The 25,482-nt window shown below is 37.5% G+C and overlaps 2 protein-coding genes across 2 annotated transcripts; both read left to right on the top strand.

Moving 5' to 3' along the window:
• The first annotated feature begins 2,534 nt into the window (after positions 1–2,534).
• On the top strand, positions 2,535–14,250 carry LOC114566963 (trichohyalin-like). Its single transcript, XM_028595837.1, has 3 exons — positions 2,535–2,897; positions 8,230–8,376; positions 10,405–14,250. The coding sequence occupies exons 1-3, from the start codon at positions 2,535–2,537 to the stop codon at positions 14,248–14,250; spliced, it is 4,356 nt and encodes a 1,451-aa protein (XP_028451638.1).
• A 286-nt stretch (positions 14,251–14,536) lies between these two features.
• Positions 14,537–22,957, top strand: LOC114566961 (trichohyalin-like). The gene is made up of 5 exons (XM_028595834.1): positions 14,537–15,934; positions 16,025–17,854; positions 17,965–18,768; positions 20,973–21,710; positions 22,037–22,957. The coding sequence occupies exons 1-5, from the start codon at positions 14,537–14,539 to the stop codon at positions 22,955–22,957; spliced, it is 5,691 nt and encodes a 1,896-aa protein (XP_028451635.1).
• The last annotated feature ends 2,525 nt before the right edge of the window (positions 22,958–25,482 follow it).

Genomic DNA, 25,482 nt, shown 5'->3' with positions numbered 1-25,482 from the left:
TTTGGGGAAGTAACCGTCTAAATGTGCATGTGGTACCTGTTCCCCTCAATGATACATTAATTAATTTAAATTAATAAACCCCCAAACCCCCGGGACCCACAATAGCTTTAAAACCATGTCAGTGGTAGAGTTGGGCCGATTTCAGGTTTTACCGCTCCAGTAAGGTGTAGAGGCTTAACCGGTTGAATTTTATGCTAATCGGTTGAACTGGCATTTGTCACTATGTCACCTTCTGGAAAATTAAAAAGAAGCTTTATTTATGTGAAGGAAATACAAGTGACAATTCAAAGTATAAAATATAAAAAAGTCCTGATCGTTTGATAAGTGTGAACACATCCATGCCCAAGTCCACTTGAAAATGTGGTCATTACAGTTAATTTGTTCTCCCATACGGTTTGCATCAGTTGGAAAAACTAACTGTACTAAAAACACGAAAGTTGACTCCAACTAGGGACGTCCCGGGACATTAATGCCCAAATAGGCTGTTTCACATTAATTTTAAGAGCCACAGCAAAATGTGTTCAGTTCAATAGCATTGATCATTTATTTTGCACCACATTTGTAATGAATCAAATCTGTTGTTCCAGTATTAGTAAAATTGATCTTCAGCCATTTGATAGTCATACTATTATTCAACTGCATTTAATTCCATACTATTCTGTCAAAAAAAATATTGCAGCATTGTGGATCGGTCAAATATCTATTTTTCCGACTTTATTTCACGGGCCCTGAAAGCAACTCCTATGATTGGTCAAAAACTTTCAAAAGCATCATTGGAAAGCTAAAACTGCTAAATTTTTGTTTCTTTGCTTGTTAATTACACTGAATCGAGAAAGCCAACCACTTATCTTTTATAACAGTTAATATTTTACATTCATCATCATAATAATATTTTTGGGGGGATAAAATGGCCAGTTTTGATTATTTGATTTAAGATATGTTTGATTATCCCCCTGTAAATTACGCCTACGAGAGGGTTAGGTAGGTAGGCCTATTTATAGTAATGTCAGAAGAGGCACGGTTGAGGAGTAGCCCTTTTTATGAAATTCTGCCAGGTAGCTTCAACTAAAGAGGATAAACATGCTGGAAATGTGCTTTTTTCAAATTGGCTCTGTACTTTTTTCATTATCTCATTTGTAGTCAAAATGGAGTTTTTTTTCTTGCCTGGTTTAACACAATATGAACGTTGCAGTGTGGAGTGACAAGTGATATTCTGTACATTTTCTTGACCAACAGAGCAAAGACAACATAACAGCAGGATGACCCAAACAGAACAGAAGTGGACCATGGAAAACAGCAAGCAAGACAAACAAATTAAAGTCAACATAAGGGAGACTATTAAAAGACAAAGACAATTAACATGTCAAGCAATGGGGGAGATTGAACAACTTTGGGAAAGAACACAAAGAGAGAGAAATGAAATTGATTACCTGAAGACAAATACAGAGCAGAAACAGGAAGACATTAACAGACTCACAGCTGAAAAACATGAGCAGTGCTTATTAATAAAAAGACTGAGATCACAGATAGAAAATGTTATTGAGATACTTGAGGAGAATAAAAATGAAGCCGCTCAAGAAAAAATGCAACTTCTGAAAATGCGGACTGAAATATACCAAGAGAGGGAAACTCTGGAAAGAAGACGTAATGAGCTCATCAATGAGCGACACAAGATGGAATTAACAAAATCACAAGAAAGTAAGAAACCCAAAGAACCCATGGACCAAATAAAGAGAAAGCAGGAGATAATGGAAAGGCTGAAGGCTGACAGTCTGCTGAGTCTAATTAACAAAAATAAGAAAATAGTATTTGAAGTAAAGCAGGCAAAGGAACAAATGGAGAAAAATATGGCAGACATAAATCAAGAGTTACAGAGAAATAAAAAAGACATTTTACAACATAGAGATCAAATTGAGCACATCAAACATATTATGAATGTAAATATTCAAAGAGCTATTAAAAAGCAGAAAGCCGCTGCCCCAGAGATGGAAAGCATAGAAATGCAGAAAGAACATAAAGACACATTTGACACTGTTAAGATCAAACTCAGCAGAATCCAGGAAGAGATGGTGAAACTTTGGGATGTGCTAGAAGACAGTGAACAACAAATGGAAATGACTGTGAGAGGGAAGCAGGAGCTAAAGACAAAAAGAGGCAGAGTGGAAAATATTAGCTCTGACTCTCAAAATCAAAGAGAAAACACAGACGTAAGCATGAAGACACCAGAGTGGGAAACAGAGGTGAATGCTGATATGCAGAGGGATAAACAGAACATAGAGAAAAAGTTAGCCGAGGTCCAATCTGAAAGAGATGAGATTCAAAAAATCAAAACTAAAATACAGAGTGAGAGAAAAAACATAGAGAGAGACAGGCAGTTAGCTAAAGCAGAAATTAATTCACTGAAGTGTGTAAGGGAAAGTACTGAAAGGCAAATACAGGAGCTGGATGACAAGTTACAAAGAACAAAGAAAGAGATAAGAGAGATGGAAATAATGAACACTGAGATTGAACTAAAAAAAAAAGATCTAGTAAAAATGATAAGAATGAGCAGGAGAAAAAAGGAAGAGATCAGCAAGATGACGGAAGAGACTGGCCATTGTAAACCAGATGTGAAAGAAAGACAAAACAAGACTGAGGAGCAGAGGTCAGAGCAGAGGCTGGAGGTGAACATGCAGGACAGATTTGATAAGCACAAGCTAAGACTTCAGCAGGTACAACATGAAGAAACCCTGTTTGAGAAAGACAACATGGACTCAAACACTAAGAATAAAGTGAACACTGACGTGAAAAGAGTGATGCAAGTAGAAGAAATCCGAAAGATGGACAACACCAGGGAGGAGATGGTCAAAGCCCAAACGAATATGGATCAGAAAAAGGAAGAGGTCAAAAAGTACATGGTAAGTAAATATTTTTTCTCATTTTCTCATCTTGGACCAGTAATAGACTAGCTTAAAGTGATGGTTCAGAGTAATTTACCCTAGGGTCCTTTGCACCATGACCTCGAGCCAAACACCCCCCCAGAAGCTTTTTTCACCTGGGTCTAACATTGGGCGAGTTAGCGTAGAGAGTAGCGTTAGCCGCTGAATAGCTTAGCGCGGGGGCTAATGGACCCACGCTTTGTATCTAAGTAAATGACCCCACTAATAATGCCCGAAATGATACCAAAGGTCTACACTAGTACAAATAGGTTATGCACTCATAAAACGATGGATTGGAAAGTTTGTAAGTACACCAGAAGTTTATGAACACTTGCCTGCTCTCTTCTGCTCTCTGTTGCTGCTGCTGCTGCATTTAGAGGAGTGCTTAGGGCCGTCTACAAATTACTACACCGAAAAGAGATACACCAAAAATATTTATTAATTTAATGATTAAATAAAGTAATGTCTCCAAACTTACCTCAGTTGTTACTTGTCTCCTGCTAGTTATATAACAGCACTTACTTTAAAAAATAAGGTAATTTAAAAAATATGTTTGTTGCATCTCTTTTCGGTGTTGTAATTTGTAGACGTCCCTAAGCACTCGTCTCACAGCAGCAACAACAACAGCAGAGAGCAGAAGCCAGCAGGCAAGTGTTATTTACATAAACTTCTGGTGTACTTACAAACTTTCCAATCCATCGTTTTATGAGTGCATAACCTATATATACTAGTGTAGACCTTTGGTATCATTTCGGGCATTATTAGTGGGGTCATTTAAGAGATTCAGCGGCTAACGCTACTCTACGCTAACTCGCCCAATGTTAGACCCAGGTGAAATAAGCTTCTGGGGGGGTGTTTGGCTCGAGGTCATGGTGCAAAGGACCCTAGGGTAAATTACTCCGAATCATCACTTTAAATGTTTCCACATTTAAGCTAGTCGTAGCAGAAAAGTACAGTTGTATTTAATATACTTAACAATGGTGTAGAAGCCAAAACAACAGTTTTTGTTTATATTTAAAGAACAATAGATATTATTTGAAGACTTCTCATATTTTGGTTATAGTGATGATTTTGATTGATAGCTAGGCCACCGATTGGCAAATCGGCAACACCATAGCAATTGGTATAATTGATAAAGGGAAGTTGGAAACACGGGTGGAGTTTTTTTTTTTTTAGAAGTCCTAGCTTTAGTTGAGACCAAACACAGATTTTTAACCACATCTAGTCATCCTGTTTCATCTTATTTGATATCATTTAAGAAACCATCAGTATTGTTTATTTTCTCTGATTCACACACATGCAATATTAGCCTACAACGTTTTGGTAGGATCATAAAGATTTATTATAGGTAGGATATTTGTGTTTAATTATTATTTTCAAACAACGACCGCATGCCTGGATCAACAACAAAGGTGCGTTAAAACCACTCTTCTATTGCTGGGGCAGTGGCTATCATTTTGAAATGGAATAGCCACTACAAATGGCTTTATATTTAGCTGTGTCAGTTCCAGGGTCCAGGTATTCACCAGGTTTCCCCAGAATTGTTTTATACCATCATAATCATTTCAAAGAAGACACATAATTTCGTAATTTTGTTGTCCTTGTCTGGTCACATCCTGACACTCTATAATAAACCACTCATTCATTCACAGTTGATATTTGACTCAGCAGAAGAATAAAAATCACCATAATTAAACATTCCACTGAAGTGGTAATTCCACTGATTGCATTGCATAGATCATTGATACACTCTGCCAATATATCTTTATTTTCCTAAATTGTAGGACTAATATTTTGTCACCACTAGAGTTGGGTCAGTGGGTCGGTGTACAAGGCTAAATCGGTTTGATTTGCTGAACTGGCATTTGTCACTTTGACACCTTCTGGCAAATAAAAAAGTAGCCTACATTAGTAACCAGTGCCGACGCTGTCAAAGCGCTAAATCTAACTTGTATTGCAAGCAGTGAGTTGCAGTTTTTTAAATCAAATAGCTTTTCAGTAGTTTAAGTCTTTTATTTATTAAGTAACGTTAGTGCAGTAGCGTCCACACAAGCTACATTTCCCTGAGCTAATAGCTCTGATGTAGTAAACTACTTTTGCCACATTGCTTTAGCTTAGGTTGCTACATTTATTTGGGGGCTAACATTAGTTTCAGTGTATAGCATCATTTAATGTGGAGTAATGTTACCTTCATGTAACTTCAGCTTGCCTAACACTGGTAATAAGCAATATGTCAATGTGATTAACATAAAGTTATGTTTGTTTATGAACTTCTGACAGCACTTCACTGCTGAGTGGGCCAGCATTGAAGATCACATTTCAGTAACGGTGGGAGTGGGAACGGTGCATGTTCTGTTTGTTAGTAAGTTAATTTGTTTTTTGGGGTGAGAAGAATTATCTTGGGCAGAGTAAGTCTCAAAGAAAATTAAAACCGCACCGTTGATATGGAAACATTTCGGATTATAAACTGATAAGAGAAATAAGCTGAAAAAGACGAGGCAAAGTGAAAACACCTAACCAAAGTGGTTGTTCAAGCTTACTTCAGGTAAAGAGTCATGGCTTAGAGGTGCATTACCACCGCTATGTCGCTACACTCATTGTGGGCTCTTTCATCAGTCTCTCTTGGGAGTGGCTGAGACAAGTTTGTTATACCGATTTAGTCCGATTTTTTGCTTGATATTAAACCGGTTTGGAGATGTTTACACCAGCCCAAGCCCAGTCACAGTATTGTCTTCAAGGGTAACATTGCAATTTTTTTTTTTTTGGTCCAGTATTAAAGCAAGACGGCAGAGGCGAAAACAAGCTACAATGTAAGTTATTGGGTATTTACGCATATGGGGACAATTTACGTCCACTAAAAGTTCTTGTTTTACCACTGACATGCTCAGATTATTAAGTGTCTGACAACATTATGGAAAGGTTTCCTACAGAGGTCAACCTTTTTTTTAAAGAGTGAGAGTACATCAAAACATCCCCAGATTTGCTATCACCAAATAAACAAAATATATACTGTATAATAAAAAATAAAGAAAACAGTAATTTTATAATTGTAAAATACACTTCATTCAAAGTTGACAGAAACAAAATAAAACTAATAAAAGCCGTGGTGGTTCGTCTTGTTGTTCCAACAATCACCACTCTGGTTTAGTTGAAATACAGTAAACCCATAATTCACCCATTTACGTGTGGAAATAAGCTGGCTCTAGACATACTAAAACTGTTTATCTAAATGGAGTCTGGTGGGTTTGGTGATAACGATTCTGAGGATGTTTCATGTAAAACAAAAAGGATCTTAATCTTTAAAGGTCCCATGACATGGTGCTCTTTGGATGCTTTTATATTGACCTTAGTGGTCTAATACTTTATCTGAAGTATCTTTCCCGAAATTCAGCCTTGGTGCAGAATTACAGCCACTAGAGCCAGTCCCACAATGTCACAATATCGCCATTCTGTCATAGGCAGGCTGGGGGAACGCATATTAATGTTAAAAAACCTCATAAAGTGAAATTTTCAAAACCTGGGACCTTTAACAAAAATGTCTATCTCTGTAGGGATCCTTTCCATAATGTTGCCAGACACTTATACACAGACACTTATACACTTATACAGACACAATAATCTGAGCATGTCAGTGGCAAAACAAGCACTTTTTGTGGACGTAAATTGAATTGGTGCACAATTGCCCGATAACTTACATTGTAGCTTGTTTTGCTGCTGTCCCGCTTAATACTGGACCAGTTTCAAAGATTGTTGTTCCCATTAGTCACTTAGACACAAAACATGGGAAACTAGGGTTTAGGTTGGAAAAAAACATATCTCCTACTTCAAGTTCAAAACAGCCCCCCTACTTAATAAAACTTAAACATCCAAGTGAAGTGCCAATAAGTACAACACATTTTGGAAGAGGCTTTAATGTTATGTGCAGCTGTCAAGGCCTTTTAGGAATGTGTGTAGAGCTCAGCTTTTCAAGTTTTAAGTAATGCAGTAATTTAGTTCTAAGATTAAAGCAACTTTGACAACAATAAGCATATGTCAATCAGGGATAATATAAGAGTCAATATGGGCTTAGCTAGCTTGATATAAGACAATGGTGCAAAAGGAAAATCTGGTATACTGCATGATTTTGATTTTTTGGCTAGATATAGTCTCTCTAAATATATTCTATATAAATTACGTTGTTATTGTAGATAAATTCCATGAAAAGAGCTAAATCAACAATATGTTATTCTGTCTCTCAATACTGTTTGACTTCCCTACTCTATCTGTGTATTTCAGCCCCAAGCCCATTGGTTCCTGCTGAAGATGTACATCTTTAAAAAACACCTTGCATATATAGTTTCTTACGTCAGTGGTTCTTACGTTCATGGTAATAAAGGAACACATCACCCAGTGGGGCTCACTTAATTTGTTATTGATTTGAGTCTGCACATGGGATTGGTTAAGAGTACAAAAAAAGAATATCAAAAGACGTTCCTATCCTTTGAAATATATTAATATTACTCATATTAATATTAATTTGACTCAACTTTGTCCGACCCTTATAGTATTATTATTTCCCCACATTATGAGGATTTGGTTTCAAAATAATATGAAAAGGATTTTGAGCACAGCCGGCTTAAAAGTAGCTCTCAAAATTGTTTAATTTCATTACATCATGCATCTGAACTAGACCCATTCACATATATATATATTAAGTCTCTTTTTGACTTCTTACGTGTTCTTTGTAAATATTAGTACTAAAAAAAATAAGATTCTGAAAGATCCCTAACCACAACCATTAGAGAAACATGTTAAGTTGCCTTTCCATAAGTTTTATTTAAGGAAGTACTCTACTATTATTATAACCAATGATGAAAAAGAATATCACAAAACTGACATTGGGGAGTTATTTGGATTGTTGACCTAACTTTTACTAACTAATTACAATTACTTATTATATTTTTTGGTGAAGGATAAGATGACTTCCATGAAAACTCAGGTCAGCAAATGGATAATGACTGAATCTGCAATCAAAAAGACTTTTTTAGGAAAAACGTCTAACCTTCACGAACCATGCAAAGAAACCGACCGAGACCCTCTTGAAGATCAAACATTTGAAATTCAGACCACAGACAAACCGACAGACAAAGAAGGAGTAGAAGATGAAAGTACAAATGAGTCCATGTCTTTGCAACAATCTATAACATTAGAAGACCAGCGTCAAAGGGAAGAAATAAAAGATCAGGTGCATATGCATTCAGAGCATAAACAGAGAGAAGAACTCAATGTTTTTGCAGTGGACATGAAGGAAGAGCACAATGTTTTCCTACAGATGCAGACAGAAATTCATGAAGAAACATCAATGGATGATGATCAGACAGAATTAGTGATTAATGTAAGAGAAGTGGAAGAAGTGGAAAAGCAGATGTCCAAACTCAAGGAGAGAGAGGAGAAGATACGGGAGCAAATCAAATATGCTGTGGGGAACATGGAGGAAAAAAATCAAGAGATCAAAAGGCTCATTATGGAAATAAATGACCTACAGAGCCAGAAACCAGAGACTGAAAATGGGTTACAAATTACAGTCTGGGAAAGCACCAATGTTTTTAAACATGAAGTAGTTACATATGAAGTGAACATACTAAACCAGGAGATTGGAAATAAGGTGAAACAAGACGGTATTAATGATGTTCAGAAGCAAAAACAAGGTCAGGAGTCAGGAGATAATATACAGACACATACTGAGGAGATAGATGGAGGTTCTGATAAAATGGACACAGGAAGTGCTCATATACAAATACTCAGGGCAGAGATTTATAGAACACAAGAAATTATAAAAATAGTAAACCTACAACTTGAAAACCAAGCTGAAAAAATGAATATCAACAAGGATCATAAGGATAAAGACAGTGAAACTGAAGGATTGCTACAAGACATGAAACAATTCCAAGAGCTTTTGAAACTGGTAACAACTGAAATGAGGAAACGTGAAATGCATCTGAAAGAAGAAATGAGCAACATGAAATTAATGAGAACTGCAGTGAAAAAGCAGAGAAAACAACTGGATCAGAGGTTTGATAAAACTTTGAGAGAGAGAGATGAATTCGACATTTTTAAAATAAAAATGCAGAGACAAACTGCAGTGAATGAGCAGACGTTTGAGAAATTGGCAAAAGTTAAGAGCACTGCTGAGAAAATTGCTGCTAAGACTAGACAGAAAAGTAAGCTAAACATAGAGGTTATTTTGAAGGTGGCTGAAGAAAAATGGAGACAGTTGGAAGACCTGAACTATAAGATTCATGATACAAAACAAGAACTGGAAAACATTCATCCTTTAATATCGCAGGAAAGAGCAGACCTTAAAAAATGTATCACTGAAAACATGCAGACAAAGGATAGAGAATCTACCTTGGAAAGTACTGAAAGAGAGAAGGGAGACATAAAGAAAACTGACAGAGCGGAAACAGATACAGAACAGGACAAAATGACAAAGAACAGAATGGTCAAAGAAATGGAGGAAATGGAAAATGAAATCTTAAGACTCAGATCAGAAAAGGAGACACTGGAGAAGGATATAAAACTGACAATGGACAGTTTGGATCAGAAAAACTGTGAAATTGAACAACTTAAAAAGGCCTTAAGTGAGCAAGTAAAACAAAAGATTGAAAGAGAAGAGATTGATATTCTGAAACAACAGATTCTAGTTGAGAGGGAGAATGTGGAAATAGAAAGACAAAAAGCTGAGGCAGAAATACATGAGATGAACCATTTAAGAGAGAGAGTAGAAAAACAGAAACAGGAGCTTGATGACAAAATGCAAATGACCAAAAGACAAATAAGAGAAATGGAGCTGCTGAAGTCACAGCTGGAAATAAAGAAAAAAGAAAGTGAACAGATATTTAGAAAAAGCAGGCGGAAAAATGAGGAATGTGAAATAAAGATGAATGACATACAAAGAGAAAAGGAGGTACTGCGGAGAAAGACTAAAAAGAGAAGAAGAGAATTAGACCAAAGACTGGAAGAAACTTTGAGAGAGAGGGATGAGTCAGACATGTTGAGGATAAAACTGCAACGGCAGGAGGAGGAGCTGGCTGAGGAAAAGCAGAGAATTAAAGACCAGACCACTCTTCTCCAAGTAAACAGAGAACATGAAAAAAAAAGCGTGGAACAGCAAGAGGTGAAAAGCATCAAGGAGAAAGTTGAAATAATACACCAAAGCTCAAAATTCACAGATACCATTATTGACCTTCAAAACTGGAGACAAAAGATGTATATACACTTGGAAATAATTAGGAGGGAAATTGGAATTCTGGAAAATGTAAATGTTCATTTAGGGAAACAAAAAGAAGGGCTCAAAGCATTAAAAGCTCAGAACAGCACTGTAAGAGGTAACATGAGCCGCATAAAATATCAGCTAAAGACAGACTTTGAAAAAATGACAATTCAAGCAAAAGCAGAGATGGATGAAATGGTCCACATACTGGACAATATCCAAAAACAAAAACAGGAGCTTGAAATCACACTAGAATATGTTAAAAGGGAAAGAAGAGAGATGCAAGTGTTGAAAACTGAGTTGGAGATCAGCAAAAGAGAAAATCAACAGCTGATCAGAAAAGGCATTCGCAAAGAGCAGGAAGGTAAAAGGATATGGGTTGAGGTCAAAGGTGAAAAAGACATCCTCAAGAGGGAGACACAAAAGAGAAAGAAAGAGCTCGACCAGCGACTTGAGAGAATTAACAGAGAGAGGGATGAACTGGAGATCATGAAATTGAAGATGCAAAGAAAAAATGACAGGAGCAAAGATGTAATGAAAGAGTCCAGGATGGCAATAGTCACAAACATTCCAGATCCAATTGAGTTGAGAAACAAACATGAATTTAAATCTGTCAAAATGAAAAATGATGCCCATGAAGAAATTCAAGAGCTAGAAGAAATCAAACATAAAGAAGAAGACAATGACATGCTGCATTTTAAACAGATTGAGCAGGCAAAAAGAGGAAAACTGGAACCAAATAAAGAAAAAAGTGCAAAGAACACTGTGGTCTTAAAAGTAGAAGGTATAAAAAGAATGTCTGATGTGGTCAATGATAAGAGAGGGAGGGAGATGATGAGTAAAGAGAAACTGGAGGTGGAGCTGACGAGGTCTGACATTCTGAAACAAAGGGACATGTTAGAACAAGTGATACAAGATATAGAAGAGGAAAAAGAAAAGCTGGAACTCACAAAGACTGAGCTACAAAAGAAGAAAGAACATGCAGACAGTCAGTTTTATGAGATCAAAAGACAGAAAACCAACATTAAAGATCTGACACTTCAGCTTCAGACAGAAAGAGACAAACTTGACAATGTCATGAACATGATTACCTTAAAACAAGAAGAACAACAACTCAAGGAAGAAGAGTTCAAAAGACAAACACAAGAACTGGAAACCAGTAAGAACAGTGTACTGGTAGAAAGAGAAGAACTGGAACTTTTGAGGAGCAATCTCAACAGGAAGAAAGAAGAGGTTGAAGCTGCCATGATCACCATCAATGGAGAGAGGGAACAACTCAATCAGATGACGAGTAATACTGACATGGACAGACGAATGCTCAAGAAAGAAAAGGACAGAATGGAAGGAGAAAGGTCTGACCTGAAAATAAGAGAAGATCAACTCTTGAATGAAATGAAATCACTAAAAACTCTGAGGGAAAAACTACAACAACTAACTGAAAAGATGAGAGAAGATGTGAAAAACAAAATGGAAAGCTTAAAACAAAACGATCAAGATGTAGTAATGCTGTACACTGTATTGGAAGAAAAGCTCACAGCTCTAGATGTACAGAGAGAGAACCTGTCTGGATACAGTGAGCTGTTAGAGAGAGAAAAGAAAAGTCTGATAGGTATACTGTCAGACATTGTCATCCAGAGAGGAAACATGGAAAATCAATGGAAGCTGAAGTTTGAGTTGTACAAACAAGATCTCTACAAACTGAAGTCAGGGCAAAAGCAAGACAGAGAGGATCTGGATAGAGAGACTGAGATGATGAACAAAGAGAAACTGGACTTGGAGCTGATGAGGTCTGACATACTGAAACAAAGTGACATATTAGAACAAGTGATACAAGATATAAAAGAGGAAAAAGAAAAACTGGAAATCACAAAGACTGAGCTACAAAAGAAGAAAGAACATGCAGAAAGTCAGTTTGATGAGATCAACAGACAGAAAACCAACATTAAAGATCTGACACTTCAGCTTCAGACAGAAAGAGACAAACTTGACAATGTCATGAACATGATTACCTTAAAACAAGAAGAACAACAACTCAAGGAAGAAGAGTTCAAAAGACAAACACAAGTACTGGAAACCAGTAAGAACAGTGTACTGTTAGAAAGAGAAGAACAGGAACTTTTGAGGAAGGATCTCAACAGGAAGAAAGAAGAGGTTGAAGCTGCCATGATCACCATCAATGGAGAGAGAGAACAACTCAATGAGATGAAGAGTAGTACTGACCTGGACAGACGAATGCTCGAGAAAGAAAAGGACAGAATGGAAGGAGAAAGGTCTGAGCTGAAAATAAGAGAAGATCAACTCCTGAATGAAATGAAATCCCTAGAATATCTGAGGGAAAACCTGCAACAGCTGGATGTAAGGATGAGTGAAGATGTGAAAAACAAAATCATGAGACTGGAACAAAACAATGAAGACTTACTAAAACTGTTGAGTGTTTTGGGGAAAAAGCATGAGGCTCTGGATAAACTGAAGGAAAATATGTCATCTTACACTGAGACATTAGAGAGAGAAAGAGAAGGGTTGAAGAGTACGATGTCAGAAATTGTCATGCAGAGACAAGAAATGGCCAATCGACTGAAACAAGAGACTGAGTTGGAAAAGACACATCTTATAGAACTAAAGGCAGAGCAGAAGCAAGACAGAGAGGATCTGGATAGAGAGAGTGAGATGATGAACAAAGAGAAACTGGACTTGGAGCTGATGAGGTCTGACATCCTGAAACAAAGTGACATATTAGAACAAGTGATACAAGATATAAAAGAGGAAAAAGAAAAACTGGAAATCACAACGACTGAGCTACAAAAGAAGAAAGAACATGCAGACAGTCAGTTTGATGAGATCAACAGACAGAAAACCAACATTAAAAATCTGACCCTTCAGCTTCAGACAGAAAGAGACAAACTTGACAATGTCATGAACATGATTACCTTAAAACAAGAAGAACAACAACTCAAGGAAGAAGAGTTCAAAAGACAAACACAAGAACTGGAAACCAGTAAGAACAGTGTATTGGTAGAAAGAGAAGAACTGGAACTTTTGAGGAAGGATCTCAACAGGAAGAAAGAAGAGGTTGAAGCTGCCATGAACATCATCAGTGTAGAAAGAAACCAACTCAATCGGAAGAAGAATAGTACTGACATGGACAGACAAATGCTGGAGAATGAAAAGGACAGAATGGAAGGAGAAAGGTCTGACCTGAAAATAAGAGAAGATCAACTCTTGAATGAAATGAAATCCCTAGAATATCTGAGGGAAAAACTGCAACAGCTGAATGAAAGGATGAGTGAAGATGTGAAAAACAAAATCATGAGACTGGAACAAAACATTGAAGACTTATTGAAACTGTTGAGTGTTTTGGAGCAAAAGCATGAGGTTCTGGATAAACTTAAGGAAAATATGTCATCTTACACTGAGACATTAGAGAGAGAAAGAGAAGGGTTGAAGAGTACGATGTCAGAAATTGTCATGCAGAGACAAGAAATGGCCAATCGACTGAAACAAGAGACTGAGTTGGAAAAGACACATCTTATAGAACTAAAGGCAGAGCAGAAGCAAGACAGAGAGGATCTGGATAGAGAGAGTGAGATGATGAACAAAGAGAAATTGGACTTGGAGCTGATGAGGTCTGACATCCTGAAACAAAGTGACATATTAGAACAAGTGATACAAGATATAAAAGAGGAAAAAGAAAAACTGGAAATCACAACGACTGAGCTACAAAAGAAGAAAGAACATGCAGACAGTCAGTTTGATGAGATCAACAGACAGAAAACCAACATCAAAAATCTGACCCTTCAGCTTCAGACAGAAAGAGACAAACTTGACAATGTCATGAACATGATTACCTTAAAACAAGAAGAACAACAACTCAAGGAAGAAGAGTTCAAAAGACAAACACAAGAACTGGAAACCAGTAAGAACAGTGTATTGGTAGAAAGAGAAGAACTGGAACTTTTGAGGAAGGATCTCAACAGGAAGAAAGAAGAGGTTGAAGCTGCCATGAACATCATCAGTGTAGAAAGAAACCAACTCAATCGAAGAAGAATAGTACTGACATGGACAGACAAATGCTGGAAATGAAAAGGACAGAATGGAAGGAGAAAGGTCTGACCTGAAAATAAGAGAAGATCAACTCTTGAATGAAATGAAATCCCTAGAATATCTGAGGGAAAAACTGCAACAGCTGAATGAAAGGATGAGTGAAGATGTGAAAAACAAAATCATGAGACTGGAACAAAACATTGAAGACTTATTGAAACTGTTGAGTGTTTTGGAGCAAAAGCATGAGGTTCTAGATAAACTTAAGGAAAATATGTCATCTTACACTGAGACATTAGAGAGAGAAAGAGAAGGGTTGAAGAGTACGATGTCAGAAATTGTCATGCAGAGACAAGAAATGGCCAATCGACTGAAACAAGAGACTGAGTTGGAAAAGACACATCTTATAGAACGAAAGGCAGAGCAGAAGCAAGACAGAGAGGATCTGGATAGAGAGAGTGAGATGATGAACAAAGAGAAATTGGACTTGGAGCTGATGAGGTCTGACATCCTGAAACAAAGTGACATATTAGAACAAGTGATACAAGATATAAAAGAGGAAAAAGACAAACTGGAAATCACAAAGACTGAGCTACAAAAGAAGAAAGAACATGCAGACAGTCAGTTTGATGAGATCAACAGACAGAAAACCAACATTAAAGATCTGACACTTCAGCTTCAGACAGAAAGAGACAAACTTGAGAATGTCATGAACATGATAACCTTAAAACAAGAGGAACATCAACTCAAGGAAGAAGAGTTCAAAAGACAAACACAAGTACTGGAAACCAGTAAGAACAGTGTACTGTTAGAAAGAGAAGAACTGGAACTTTTGAGGAAGGATCTCAACAGGAAGAAAGAAGAGGTTGAAACTGCCATGATCACCATCAATGGAGAGAGAGAACAACTCAATGAGATGAAGAGTAGTACTGACCTGGACAGACGAATGCTCGAGAAAGAAAAGGACAGAATGGAAGGAGAAAGGTCTGAGCTGAAAATAAGAGAAGATCAACTCCTGAATGAAATGAAATCCCTAGAATATCTGAGGGAAAACCTGCAACAGCTGGATGTAAGGATGAGTGAAGATGTGAAAAACAAAATCATGAGACTGGAACAAAACAATGAAGACTTACTAAAACTGTTGAGTGTTTTGGGGAAAAAGCATGAGGCTCTGGATAAACTGAAGGAAAATATGTCATCTTACACTGAGACATTAGAGAGAGAAAGAGAAGGGTTGAAGAGTACGATGTCAGAAATTGTCATGCAGAGACAAGAAATGGCCAATCGACTGAAACAAGAGACTGAGTTGGAAAAGACACATCTTATAGAACGAAAGGCAGAGCAGAAGCAAGACAGAGAGGATCTGGATAGAGAGAGTGAGATGATGAACAAAGAGAAATTGGACTTGGAGCTGATGAGGTCTGACATCCTAAAACAAAGTGACATATTAGAACAAGTGATACAAGATATAAAAGAGGAAAAAGACAAACTGGAAATCACAAAGACTGAGCTACAAAAGAAGAAAGAACATGCAGACAGTCAGTTTGATGACATCAACAGACAGAAAACCAACATTAAAGATCTGACACTTCAGCTTCAGACAGAAAGAGACAAACTTGACAATGTCATGAACATGATTACCTTAAAACAAGAAGAACAACAACTCAAGGAAGAAGAGTTCAAAAGACAAACACAAGAACTGGAAACCAGTAAGAACAGTGTACTGGTAGAAAGAGAAGAACTGGAACTTTTGAGGAAGGATCTAAACAGGAAGAAAGAAGAGGTTGAAGCTGCCATGATCACCATCAATGGAGAGAGAGAACAACTCAATGAGATGAAGAGTAGTACTGACCTGGACAGACGAATGCTCGTGAAAGAAAAGGACAGAATGGAAGGAGAAAGATCAGAGCTGAAAATAAGAGAAGATCAACTCCAGAATGAAATGAAATCCCTAGAATATCTGAGGGAAAAACTGCAACAGCTGGATGAAAGGATGAGTGAAGATGTGAAAAACAAAATCATGAGACTGGAACAAAACAATGAAGACTTACTAAAACTGTTGAGTGTTTTGGGGAAAAAGCATGAGGCTCTGGATAAACTGAAGGAAAATATGTCATCTTACACTGAGATATTAGAAAGAGAAAGAGAAGGGTTGAAGAGTACGATGTCAGAAATTGTTATGCAGAGACAAGAAATGGCCAATCGACTGGAACAAGAGGCTGAGTTGGAAAAGACACATCTTATAGAACTAAAGGCAGAGCAGAAGCAAGACAGAGAGGATCTGGATAGAGAGAGTGAGATGATGAACAAAGAGAAACTGGACTTGGAGATGATGAGGTCTGACATACTGAAACAAAGTGACATATTAGAACAAGTGATACAAGATATAGACGAGGAAAAAGAAAAACTGAAAAACACAAAGACTGAGCTACAACAGAAGAAAGAACATGCAGAAAGTCAGTTTTATGAGATCAACAGAGAGAAAATCAACATTGAAGATCTGACCATTCAGCTTCAGACAGAAAGAGACAAACTTGACAATGTCATGAACATGATAACCTTAAAACAAGAAGAACAACAACTCAAGGAAGAAGAGTTCATAAGACAAATACAAGTACTGGAAACCAGTAAGAACAGTGTACTGTTAGAAAGAGAAGAACTGGAACTTTTGAGGAAGGATCTCAACAGGAAGAAAGAAGAGGTTGAAACTGCCATGATCACCATCAATGGAGAGAGAGAACAACTCAATGAGATGAAGAGTAGTATTGACCTGGACAGACGAATGCTCGAGAAAGAAAAGGACAGAATGGAAGGAGAAAGGTCTGAGCTGAAAATAAGAGAAGATCAACTCCTGCATGAAATGAAATCCCTAGAATATCTGAGGGAAAAACTGCAACAGCTGAATGAAAGGATGAGTGAAGATGTGAAAAACAAAATCATGAGACTGGAACAAAACAATGAAGACTTACTAAAACTGTTGAGTGTTTTGGGGCAAAAGCATGAGGCTCTGGATAAACTGAAGGAAAATATGTCATCTTACACTGAGATATTAGAAAGAGAAAGAGAAGGGTTGAAGAGTACAATGTCAGAAATTGTCATGCAGAGACAAGAAATGGCCAATCGACTGAAAAAAGAGACTGAGTTGGAAAAGACACATCTTATAGAACTAAAGGCAGAGCAGAAGCAAGACAGAGAGGATCTGGATAGAGAGAGTGAGATGATGAAAAAAGAGAAACTGGACTTGGAGCTGATGAGGTCTGACATCCTGAAACAAAGTGACATATTAGAACAAGTGATACAAGATATAAAAGAGGAAAAAGACAAACTGGAAATCAGAAAGACTGAGCTACAAAAGAAGAAAGAACATGCAGACAGTCAGTTTGATGAGATCAACAGACAGAAAACCAACATTAAAAATCTGACCCTTCAGCTTCAGACAGAAAGAGACAAACTTGACAATGTCATGAACATGATTACCTTAAAACAAGAAGAACAACAACTCAAGGAAGAAGAGTTCAAAAGACAAACACAAGAACTGGAAACCAGTAAGAACAGTGTATTGGTAGAAAGAGAAGAACTGGAACTTTTGAGGAAGGATCTCAACAGGAAGAAAGAAGAGGTTGAAGCTGCCATGAACATCATCAGTGTAGAAAGAAACCAACTCAATCGGAAGAAGAATAGTACTGACATGGACAGACAAATGCTGGAGAATGAAAAGGACAGAATGGAAGGAGAAAGGTCTGACCTGAAAATAAGAGAAGATCAACTCTGAATGAAATGAAATCCCTAGAATATCTGAGGGAAAAACTGCAACAGCTGAATGAAAGGATGAGTGAAGATGAAAACAAAATCATGAGACTGGAACAAAACAATGAAGACTTATTGAAACTGTTGAGTGTTTTGGAGCAAAAGCATGAGGTTCTGGATAAACTTAAGGAAAATATGTCATCTTACACTGAGACATTAGAGAGAGAAAGAGAAGGGTTGAAGAGTACGATGTCAGAAATTGTCATGCAGAGACAAGAAATGGCCAATCGACTGAAACAAGAGACTGAGTTGGAAAAGACACATCTTATAGAACTAAAGGCAGAGCAGAAGCAAGACAGAGAGGATCTGGATAGAGAGAGTGAGATGATGAACAAAGAGAAACTGGACTTGGAGCTGGTGAGGTCTGACATCCTGAAACAAAGTGACATATTAGAACAAGTGATACAAGATATAAAAGAGGAAAAAGACAAACTGGAAATCACAAAGACTGAGCTACAAAAGAAGAAAGAACATGCAGACAGTCAGTTTGATGAGATCAACAGACAGAAAACCAACATCAAAAATCTGACCCTTCAGCTTCAGACAGAAAGAGACAAACTTGACAATGTCATGAACATGATTACCTTAAAACAAGAAGAACAACAACTCAAGGAAGAAGAGTTCAAAAGACAAACACAAGAACTGGAAACCAGTAAGAACAGTGTATTGGTAGAAAGAGAAGAACTGGAACTTTTGAGGAAGGATCTCAACAGGAAGAAAGAAGAGGTTGAAGCTGCCATGAACATCATCAGTGTAGAAAGAAACCAACTCAATCGGAAGAAGAATAGTACTGACATGGACAGACAAATGCTGAGAATGAAAAGGACAGAATGGAAGGAGAAAGGTCTGACCTGAAAATAAGAGAAGATCAACTCTTGAATGAAATGAAATCCCTAGAATATCTGAGGGAAAAACTGCAACAGCTGAATGAAAGGATGAGTGAAGATGTGAAAAACAAAATCATGAGACTGGAACAAAACATTGAAGACTTATTGAAACTGTTGAGTGTTTTGGGGCAAAAGCATGAGGTTCTAGATAAACTTAAGGAAAATATGTCATCTTACACTGAGACATTAGAAAGAGAAAGAGAAGGGTTGAAGAGTACGATGTCAGAAATTGTCATGCAGAGACAAGAAATGGCCAATCGACTGAAACAAGAGACTGAGTTGGAAAAGACACATCTTATAGAACGAAAAGGCAGAGCAGAAGCAAGACAGAGAGGATCTGGATAGAGAGAGTGAGATGATGAACAAAGAGAAATTGGACTTGAGCTGATGAGGTCTGACATCCTGAAACAAAGTGACATATTAGAACAAGTGATACAAGATATAAAAGAGGAAAAAGACAAACTGGAAATCACAAAGACTGAGCTACAAAAGAAGAAAGAACATGCAGACAGTCAGTTTGATGAGATCAACAGACAGAAAACCAACATTAAAGATCTGACACTTCAGCTTCAGACAGAAAGAGACAAACTTGAGAATGTCATGAACATGATAACCTTAAAACAAGAGGAACAACAACTCAAGGAAGAAGAGTTCAAAAGACAAACACAAGTACTGGAAACCAGTAAGAACAGTGTACTGTTAGAAAGAGAAGAACTGGAACTTTTGAGGAAGGATCTCAACAGGAAGAAAGAAGAGGTTGAAACTGCCATGATCACCATCAATGGAGAGAGAGAACAACTCAATGAGATGAAGAGTAGTACTGACCTGGACAGACGAATGCTCGAGAAAGAAAAAGGACAGAATGGAAGGAGAAAGGTCTGAGCTGAAAATAAGAGAAGATCAACTCCTGAATGAAATGAAATCCCTAGAATATCTGAGGGAAAACTGCAACAGCTGGATGAAAGGATGAGTGAAGATGTGAAAAACAAAATCATGAGACTGGAACAAAACAATGAAGACTTACTAAAACTGTTGAGTGTTTTGGGGAAAAGCATGAGGCTCTGATAAACTGAAGGAAAATATGTCATCTTACACTGAGACATTAGAAAGAGAAAGAGAAGGGTTGAAGAGTACGATGTCAGAAATTGTCATGCAGAGACAAGAAATGGCCAATCGACTGAAACAAGAGACTGAGTTGGAAAAGACACATCTTATAGAACGAAAGGCAGAGCAGAAGCAAGACAGAGAGGATCTGGATAGAGAGAGTGAGATGATGAACAAAGAGAAATTGGACTTGAGCTGATGAGGTCTGACATCCTAAAACAAAGTGACATATTAGAACAAGTGATACAAGATATAAAAGAGGAAAAGACAAACTGGAAATCACAAAGACTGAGCTACAAAAGAAGAAAGAACATGCAGACAGTCAGTTTGATGACATCAACAGACAGAAAACCAACATTAAAGATCTGACACTTCAGCTTCAGACAGAAAGAGACAAACTTGACAATGTCATGAACATGATTACCTTAAAACAAGAAGAACAACAACTCAAGGAAGAAGAGTTCAAAAGACAAACACAAGAACTGGAAACCAGTAAGAACAGTGTACTGGTAGAAAGAGAAGAACTGGAACTTTGAGGAAGGATCTAAACAGGAAGAAAGAAGAGGTTGAAGCTGCCATGATCACCATCAATGGAGAGAGAGAACAACTCAATGAGATGAAGAGTAGTACTGACCTGGACAGACGAATGCTCGTGAAAGAAAAGGACAGAATGGAAGGAGAAAGATCAGAGCTGAAAATAAGAGAAGATCAACTCCAGAATGAAATGAAATCCCTAGAATATCTGAGGGAAAACTGCAACAGCTGGATGAAAGGATGAGTGAAGATGTGAAAACAAAAATCATGAGACTGGAACAAAACAATGAAGACTTACTAAAACTGTTGAGTGTTTTGGGGAAAAAGCATGAGGCTCTGGATAAACTGAAGGAAAATATGTCATCTTACACTGAGATATTAGAAAGAGAAAGAGAAGGGTTGAAGAGTACGATGTCAGAAATTGTTATGCAGAGACAAGAAATGGCCAATCGACTGAAACAAGAGGCTGAGTTGGAAAAGACACATCTTATAGAACTAAAGGCAGAGCAGAAGCAAGACAGAGAGGATCTGGATAGAGAGAGTGAGATGATGAACAAAGAGAAACTGGACTTGGAGATGATGAGGTCTGACATACTGAAACAAAGTGACATATTAGAACAAGTGATACAAGATATAGACGAGGAAAAAGAAAAACTGAAAAACACAAAGACTGAGCTACAACAGAAGAAAGAACATGCAGAAAGTCAGTTTTATGAGATCAACAGAGAGAAAATCAACATTGAAGATCTGACCATTCAGCTTCAGACAGAAAGAGACAAACTTGACAATGTCATGAACATGATAACCTTAAAACAAGAAGAACAACAACTCAAGGAAGAAGAGTTCATAAGACAAATACAAGTACTGGAAACCAGTAAGAACAGTGTACTGTTAGAAAGAGAAGAACTGGAACTTTTGAGGAAGGATCTCAACAGGAAGAAAGAAGAGGTTGAAACTGCCATGATCACCATCAATGGAGAGAGAGAACAACTCAATGAGATGAAGAGTAGTATTGACCTGGACAGACGAATGCTCGAGAAAGAAAAGGACAGAATGGAAGGAGAAAGGTCTGAGCTGAAAATAAGAGAAGATCAACTCCTGAATGAAATGAAATCCCTTGAATATCTGAGGGAAAAACTGCAACAGCTGAATGAAAGGATGAGTGAAGATGTGAAAAACAAAAATCATGAGACTGGAACAAAACAATGAAGACTTCTTACTAAAACTGTTGAGTGTTTTGGGGCAAAAGCATGAGGCTCTGATAAAACTGAAGGAAAATATGTCATCTTACACTGAGATATTAGAAAGAGAAAGAGAAGGGTTGAAGAGTACAATGTCAGAAATTGTCATGCAGAGACAAGAAATGGCCAATCGACTGAAAAAAGAGACTGAGTTGGAAAAGACACATCTTATAGAACTAAAGGCAGAGCAGAAGCAAGACAGAGAGGATCTGATAGAGAGAGTGAGATGATGAAAAAAGAGAAACTGGACTTGAGCTGATGAGGTCTGACATCCTGAAACAAAGTGACATATTAGAACAAGTGATACAAGATATAAAAGAGGAAAAAGACAAACTGGAAATCAGAAAGACTGAGCTACAAAAGAAGAAAGAACATGCAGACAGTCAGTTTGATGAGATCAACAGACAGAAAACCAACATTAAAGATCTGACACTTCAGCTTCAGACAGAAAGAGACAAACTTGACAATGTCATGAACATGATTACCTTAAAACAAGAAGAACAACAACTCAAGGAAGAAGAGTTCAAAAGACAAACACAAGAACTGGAAACCAGTAAGAACAGTGTACTGGTAGAAAGAGAAGAACTGGAACTTTTGAGGAAGGATCTCAACAGGAAGAAAGAAGAGGTTGAAGCTGCCATGAACATCATCAGTGTAGAAAGAGACCAACTCAATCGGAAGAAGAATAGTACTGACATGGACAGACGAATGCTAGAGAATGAAAAGGACAGAATGGAAGGAGAAAGGTCTGACCTGAAAATAAGAGAAGATCAACTCTTGAATGAAATGAAATCCCTAGAATATCTGAGGGAAAAACTGCAACAGCTGAATGAAAGGATGAGTGAAGATGTGAAAAACAAAATCATGAGACTGGAACAAAACATTGAAGACTTACTAAAACTGTTGAGTGTTTTGGGGCAAAAGCATGAGGCTCTGGATAAACTGAAGGAAAATATGTCATCTTACACTGAGATATTAGAAAGAGAAAGAGAAGGGTTGAAGAGTACGATGTCAGAAATTGTCATGCAGAGACAAGAAATGGCCAATCGACTGAAACAAGAGACTGAGTTGGAAAAGACACATCTTATAGAACGAAAGGCAGAGCAGAAGCAAGACAGAGAGGATCTGGATAGAGAGAGTGAGATGATGAACAAAGAGAAATTGGACTTGAGCTGATGAGGTCTGACATCCTAAAACAAAGTGACATATTAGAACAAGTGATACAAGATATAAAAGAGGAAAAGACAAACTGGAAATCACAAAGACTGAGCTACAAAAGAAGAAAGAATATGCAGACAGTCAGTTTGATGACATCAACAGACAGAAAACCAACATTAAAGATCTGACACTTCAGCTTCAGACAGAAAGAGACAAACTTGACAATGTCATGAACATGATTACCTTAAAACAACAAGAACAACAACTCAAGGAAGAAGAGTTCAAAAGACAAACACAAGAACTGGAAACCAGTAAGAACAGTGTACTGGTAGAAAGAGAAGAACTGGAACTTTGAGGAAGGATCTCAAACAGGAAGAAAGAAGAGGTTGAAGCTGCCATGAACATCATCAATGGAGAGAGAGAACAACTCAATGAGATGAAGAGTAGTACTGACATGGACAGACGAATGCTCGAGAAAGAAAAGGACAGAATGGAAGGAGAAAGATCAGAGCTGAAAATAAGAGAAGATCAACTCCAGAATGAAATGAAATCCCTAGAATATCTGAGGGAAAAACTGCAACAGCTGAATGAAAGGATGAGTGAAGATGTGAAAACAAAATCATGAGACTGGAACAAAACAATGAAGACTTATTAAAACTGTTGAGTGTTTTGGGGCAAAAGCATGAGGTTCTGGATAAACTGAAGGAAAATATGTCATCTTACACTGAGATATTAGAAAGAGAAAGAGAAGGGTTGAAGAGTACGATGTCAGAAATTGTCATGCAGAGACAAGAAATGGCCAATCGACTGAAACAAGAGACTGAGTTGGAAAAGACACATCTTATAGAACTAAAGGCAGAGCAGAAGCAAGACAGAGAGGATCTGGATAGAGAGAGTGAGATGATGAACAAAGAGAAACTGGACTTGAGATGATGAGGTCTGACATCCTGAAACAAAGTGACATATTAGAACAAGTGATACAAGATATAAAAGAGGAAAAAGAAAAACTGAAAATCACAAAGACTGAGCTACAAAAGAAGAAAGAACATGCAGACAGTCAGTTTTATGAGATCAACAGACAGAAAACCAACATTAAAGATCTGACCATTCAGCTTCAGACAGAAAGAGACAAACTTGACAATGTCATGAACATGATTACCTTAAAACAAGAAGAACAACAACTCAAGGAAGAAGAGTTCAAAAGACAAACACAAGAGCTGGAAACCAGTAAGAACAGTGTACTGTTAGAAAGAGAAGAACTGGAACTTTTGAGGAAGGATCTCAACAGGAAGAAAGAAGAGGTTGAAGCTGCCATGAACACCATCAATGGAGAAAGAGAACAACTCAATGAGATGAAGAGTAGTACTGACATGGACAGACGAATGCTAGAGAAAGAAAAGGACAGAATGGAAGGAGAAAGGTCTGAGCTGAAAATAAGAGAAGATCAACTCCTGAATGAAATGAAATCCCTAGAATATCTGAGGGAAAAACTGCAACAGCTGAATGAAAGGATGAGTGAAGATGTGAAAAAAAAATCATGAGACTGGAACAAAAACAATGAAGACTTACTAAAACTGTTGAGTGTTTTGGGGCAAAAGCATGAGGCTCTGGATAAACTGAAGGAAAATATGTCATCTTACACTGAGATATTAGAAAGAGAAAGAGAAGGGTTGAAGAGTACGATGTCAGAAATTGTAATGCAGAGACAAGAAATGGCCAATCGACTGAAAAAAGAGACTGAGTTGGAAAAGACACATCTTATAGAACTAAAGGCAGAGCAGAAGCAAGACAGAGAGGATCTGGATAGAGAGAGTGAGATGATGAACAAAGAGAAACTGGACTTGGAGCTGATGAGGTCTGACATCCTGAAACAAAGTGACATATTAGAACAAGTGATACAAGATATAAAAGAGGAAAAAGACAAACTGGAAATCACAAAGACTGAGCTACAAAAGAAGAAAGAACATGCAGACAGTCAGTTTCATGAGATCAACAGACAGAAAACCAACATTAAAGATCTGACCCTTCAGCTTCAGACAGAAAGAGACAAACTTGACAATGTCATGAACATGATTACCTTAAAACAAGAAGAACAACAACTCAAGGAAGAAGAGTTCAAAAGACAAACACAAGAGCTGGAAACCAGTAAGAACAGTGTACTGGTAGAAAGAGAAGAACTGGAACTTTTGAGGAAGGATCTCAAGAGGAAGAAAGAAGAGGTTGAAGCTGCCATGAACATCATCAGTGGAGAAAGAGACCAACTCAATGAGAAGAAGAATAGTACTGACATGGACAGACGAATGCTAGAGAAAAGAAAAGGACAGAATGGAAGGAGAAAGGTCAGAGCTGAAAATAAGAGAAGATCAACTCCAGAATGAAATGAAATCCCTAGAATATCTGAGGGAAAAACTGCAACAGCTGGATGAAAGGATGAGTGAAGATGTGAAAAACAAAATCATGAGACTGGAACAAAACAATGAAGACTTACTAAAACTGTTGAGTGTTTTGGGGCAAAAGCATGAGGCTCTGATAAACTGAAGGAA

The sequence above is a fragment of the Perca flavescens genome, chromosome 13 (genome assembly GCF_004354835.1).
Source record: "Perca flavescens isolate YP-PL-M2 chromosome 13, PFLA_1.0, whole genome shotgun sequence".
NCBI classification, from domain to species: Eukaryota; Metazoa; Chordata; class Actinopteri; order Perciformes; family Percidae; genus Perca; species Perca flavescens.
This window is presented reverse-complemented; position numbering and strand designations above follow the sequence as displayed.

What these genes read in the sequence shown, in the direction of transcription:
- LOC114566963 (XM_028595837.1), top strand. Translation starts at nt 2,535, where the DNA reads ATGATAAGAATGAGCAGGAGAAAAAAGGAAGAGATCAGCAAGATGACG. An exon ending in AAGAGGTCAAAAAGTACATG is followed by an intron (nt 2,898 to 8,229) that starts GTAAGTAAATAT and finishes GTTTTCCTACAG; the next exon opens with ATGCAGACAGAAATTCATGA. An exon ending in GGGAGCAAATCAAATATGCT is followed by an intron (nt 8,377 to 10,404) that starts GTGGGGAACATG and finishes AAACAAAAACAG; the next exon opens with GAGCTTGAAATCACACTAGA.
- LOC114566961 (XM_028595834.1), top strand. Translation starts at nt 14,537, where the DNA reads ATGTCAGAAATTGTCATGCAGAGACAAGAAATGGCCAATCGACTGAAA. An exon ending in CTGCCATGAACATCATCAGT is followed by an intron (nt 17,855 to 17,964) that starts GTAGAAAGAAAC and finishes CCTGAAAATAAG; the next exon opens with AGAAGATCAACTCTGAATGA. An exon ending in ATGAAAGGATGAGTGAAGAT is followed by an intron (nt 21,711 to 22,036) that starts GTGAAAAACAAA and finishes ACTGGACTTGAG; the next exon opens with CTGATGAGGTCTGACATCCT.